The 4,442-nt window shown below is 44.2% G+C and overlaps 1 protein-coding gene across 1 annotated transcript; it reads right to left on the reverse strand.

Annotated features, from left to right (window-relative positions):
- Positions 1 to 238: 238 nt before the first annotated feature.
- Positions 239 to 2,270, reverse strand: LOC140780874 (ABC transporter G family member 4-like). Its single transcript, XM_073126571.1, has one exon. It carries the CDS (start codon positions 2,123 to 2,125, stop codon positions 368 to 370), a length of 1,758 nt encoding a protein of 585 aa, XP_072982672.1. The 5' UTR covers positions 2,126 to 2,270; the 3' UTR covers positions 239 to 367.
- Between the last annotated feature and the right edge of the window lie 2,172 nt (positions 2,271 to 4,442).

The raw sequence follows: 4,442 nt of genomic DNA on the forward strand, positions 1-4,442 counted from the left end.
ATATGACTGTCACGTGTAAAAGTGAGAACAAACTTGAAAGTCACACGATGTCAAAACGAGAAAGTTTTACTTAGATTTACTTAGAATCTCTTTGATCACATAGCTAGAAATCGAGTGGAATTAATAGTATATCAATCTCTTATTTAGTTGACAAATATATGGAGCGAGAGGAATCAGAGATATACCTCGATGCAATAATTCCCGAGTTCTATGGGATGTTTGAAGACGAGATCAGAGATTAGACAAAATATATATGTCAATAATTTTGTTAAGAACACCAGTAACTTACAAGTTAAACCACTCGAATCAAAAGTATAGCTCACATTACTATTCCACAACGTCACCTTCTTCTCCGATCACCTTCGTCTCACTTCTTGGACCTCGAAGCTCTTCTCGTGAGCACGACCCAGTAGAGTACTCTATAGAGCACGAAGAACCCGAACAACACCTGCAGCCCCATCCATTTATCCCCCTCTCTCAACCCTTTTCTCTCTAACACATCCTTTCCCTTCACCTCGCACTCTTCTCCTTCCCCCCATCCGAAGCACCTCTCCTTCGCGCATCCGTACTCGTTCGCCAGCAACGCATCCAACGCGTACTTGTACGGGGATAAGTAATGCATGAACACCCAATACGTCGGCATGCTCTCCTTAGTCAGGAAGTAGCCGGAGAAGAGGAAGAATCCCGCCAAGAACACCGTGACCAGCGACGTTCCGGCGATGTAGTCCGGCGTGAAGGAGCTGATCAGTAGAACGAATGAGTTGGCCGTGAGCACGACGAGCCATACGATGAGCACGAAGGACGCGAAGGCGGCCGGCGACGAGCAGAGCCCTACGAGGAAGTAGACGGAGGCGGAGTAGATGATGGCGACGGCGAGGAGGTAGGGGAGGAACACGAGGGTGGCGGCGGCAACGTGGGAGGAGAGGCGGTAGAGCCCCGACGAGGCCTCCCGGAGGAGGATGGGGCGTTCTAAGACAAATATGGGCAAAGTCTCGGTGGTGGAGGAGAGGAGGAAGGTGAGGGAGAAGGCGAAGAGGCCGAACCGCTTCTGCACTCCGGCGTCGCCGTACCCGGCTTTGATGTAGATGGTACCGAGGAGGAAGCCAACAATGAGAGATTCGAGAAAGTTGGTGAGGAGGAGCTGCTTGGTTCTGTACACGATCTTCCAAGAACGGCGGTAGAGAGTTACTAACTCGTTAACTCGCGAGCTATATTCGTCTGGTTTTAATGAAATCTCTTGCATCTTCTCTTCTTTGGTTTGCGGAGGTGGTGGTGGAGGAGGAGGGGAGGTAGGTTTGGGAGCAGGGAGATGGTGGAGGACCTCCATTGCGTACTCGAGAGGGTTGAGGTGGGAGGGGACGGAGAAGCCATGGGTAAGGAGGAAGGCGTCCAGGGAGGAGAGCGAGCCGTGATGGAGAACGGAGCCCTTCGAGAGGAGGAGGAGCGAGTCGATGGCGGAGAGGAGGCGCGAGCTCGGCTGGTGGATGGAGATGATGATGGTAGTTTTATTCTTGGCGGCGACTGAGCGGAGGGTCTGGAGAACGATGTGCGCCGACGAGGAGTCTAATCCCGAGGTGGGCTCGTCGAGAAGTAGAACGCCGGGATTACGGAGAAGAGATAGGCCAATGGAGACGCGGCGGCGTTCGCCACCGGAGAGCCCGCCGGAGAGACGTGTGTGCGCAACGTGGGAGAGTCGGAGGTCGGAGAGGAGTCCAGAGACGGCGGCAGAGGCGGAGGGTTCCGAGGAGGAGGGAAGGAGGAGGGAGGCGGCGAAGGCGAAGGTTTCCGAAACGGTGAGCTGGGGGAGAAATGCGTCTAACTGGGGGACGTGAGAGGATTGTTTCCGATAGGAGGAAGGGTGGAGAGGGGCGGAGTTGAGGAGGAGGTGGCCGTGGGTGGGGGCGAGGCGGGCGGCGAGGATGTCGAGGACGGTTGACTTGCCAGCGCCGCTGGGGCCAACGATGGCGAGGACCTCGCCGGGCTTGGCGGAGAAGGAGACGTCGCGGAGGATGTAGTTTGGGGGTTTGGGAGGAAGGCAAGGGTGGAGGAGGAGGTTGAGGTTGAGGTTGAGGGTGGGCTTGGAGTAGTAGATGGAGATGGCGGTGAGCTCATAATTGGAAGACATTGTGGTTGTGGTTGTAGTGGTAGTGGTACTGGAAGGGTAGGAGAAGGAGAGGTTTGAGAGAAGGGAAGGTGGGGTTGGCACTTGGCAGGAGTTTGGGCATGCCCCTTGGGGTTTCTTGGATGAGAGAGAGAGAGAGAGAGAGAGAGAGAGAATAATTGAATGGGTTTAGCTTCGCTAATAAAAGAAATGGAATCGAAGGTGGTGGGGGGAGAGAGATGGCAGATGCATGTGTTATGTGTCTGCATGCAAAGATATATAGAACGCATAGGGACAGATCGGTCCGGCCCGAATTTTCAGTTTATTAGTACCGGATTTTTTATAAGAAGTTTTATATATCACACCCTACGGTTTACCTCTTTCATTATTCGCATCATGTCTTCGAGGATTTTATAATTCGACTTTTTTTTTTCTTAATTTTCATCCAACACCCTAACGTTATTTTGATTAACTAATATAGATCAAATTACTAAAATACTCCCACCATTCTCTCTCATTTTCTATCTTTCTATCATCTTACCTATCTACCTTTTCCAATGTCGCCATTGTCGTCGTCGCCTCCACTTCTTATTTTTCCCGTCCTCCTCCTTCTCCTTCTTTTCTTCTTCTTCTTTGGGAAGAAAGAGAAGATAAAGATAATGGAAGTAATTTAGGTATTTATAAATTAATTTATGTATTATAACCAAATATTCTTTTTTTAATATTGTCTAAGTTGACCCAAGGTGTTAAATGAGAATTATAGGGGAAAAAAATAGGTCATGTTATAAAATCCTCAAAGACATGGTGTAAATCACAAAATATGTAAAATGTAGGGTGTGATTTATAAAATTCCCCCTTTTTTATATAAAAGCCCTAGAACTATATATTAATTTTTTTATAATAATTATTTAGGATTAGAATGGACTCGCTGAACTCTTTGGTCGTCAGAGTTTACTAGTTTTACTAAGTAATTTTTTTTATCATTTATAAGCCCGAATGCCAAATATGTGCTGAACAAAAGACCAACTCTCCTTAAATATAAAGGCACTTAGGTCTCACCGCATCATATTTGTTACCGAACAATTGCTCTTAATTAACCGCTATCAAGACTTGCTCTAAACCGTCGCACTGCCGAACTGCTATTCCAAACAAACTGCACTGTCGAATCAAAGCCTTCGAGCCAAGCTATCAAATCACCAAATAAATTTCTCCGCAATAATTGTTTAGGGTTGAGTCGAATCCATAAACTTATTGATGAGAAAAATGATACCTATCAACTCTACTAGAAGCAAAAATGCTAGGTTGTAGGAAATTCTTACAGCCTGAGTAGTTAATAGAGTCTCTCAGCAGCTGGCGATGAAGATATGCACAGACATGCATCCCGTTTTCTTTTTCCTTTTTACAGCAAGACTATTCGGTATTATCTAGTAATTTGGCTCTATATATCTTGTCACGTTGCACGCAAGTGATCTATAATTTCTGAGAGCAATCAAGTTTGGCAACTGTTGCACATAGTTAATTCTTAGACGATGTGCAATAGTGATCACTATTTTGCCCGGGGACTCAATTTGGTATCAATTTACACAATTTATTGATATAATGTTTAAATTATTAGTGTTAGATAACCTGTTAGATCTAAAAGCTTAAATTGTAACGTGCCCTCTCACATGCAAGCATATTGTATATATTGTATGTACGTGGATAGATTATAAATGATATGCGCCGCAGAGCCCAACCCTATCACCCTTGGTTGATCGTCACCCTCTGATGATCGCCGTAATATCATATATTTATTATTCTATCCCGTTCTGATTTTGTTTTACTATTTTAATTATATCTTTTCATCCAGACATTCAATTGATATAAAATCAGAGCCACTAGAACCTATCTTGTGAGACTATCATTATCTAAATTTTTATAATTTTCTTACTTCCTAATAAGTCTATATTTGGTTCGTAAAGTTGGTGTCAAAACTAACCCTTCGATCTTTGTACACTTTTCTGAAGATATCTTCTAATCTAGTCATCCGATTTACGAAAAATTAGATTCATTAAAAATATATTTTCAAGAGCCTTATCATATTGCAATCCTAAGAATTAGGGCAATAATTAAAGATGAGCTATTGAGGTATAAACTTATAAACTCTAGAAAATATAGATATGATAAATTCTATGTTAGTTAATCAATTAATTGAAAAACTTAAACTATAATATGCTCCCATACGACCCTAATATAGAACAAAGACGGATCGATGATTGATGATAAGATGAATGACCCATTGTATCACAATATTAAGAGTTACGAAATAATTAAAAATGAGCTATTGAAGTTTAAATTGATG

The sequence above is a fragment of the Typha latifolia genome, chromosome 2, assembly GCF_019914945.1.
Source record: "Typha latifolia isolate L0001 chromosome 2, TyphaL0001v2, whole genome shotgun sequence".
Classification (NCBI taxonomy): Eukaryota; Viridiplantae; Streptophyta; class Magnoliopsida; order Poales; family Typhaceae; genus Typha; species Typha latifolia.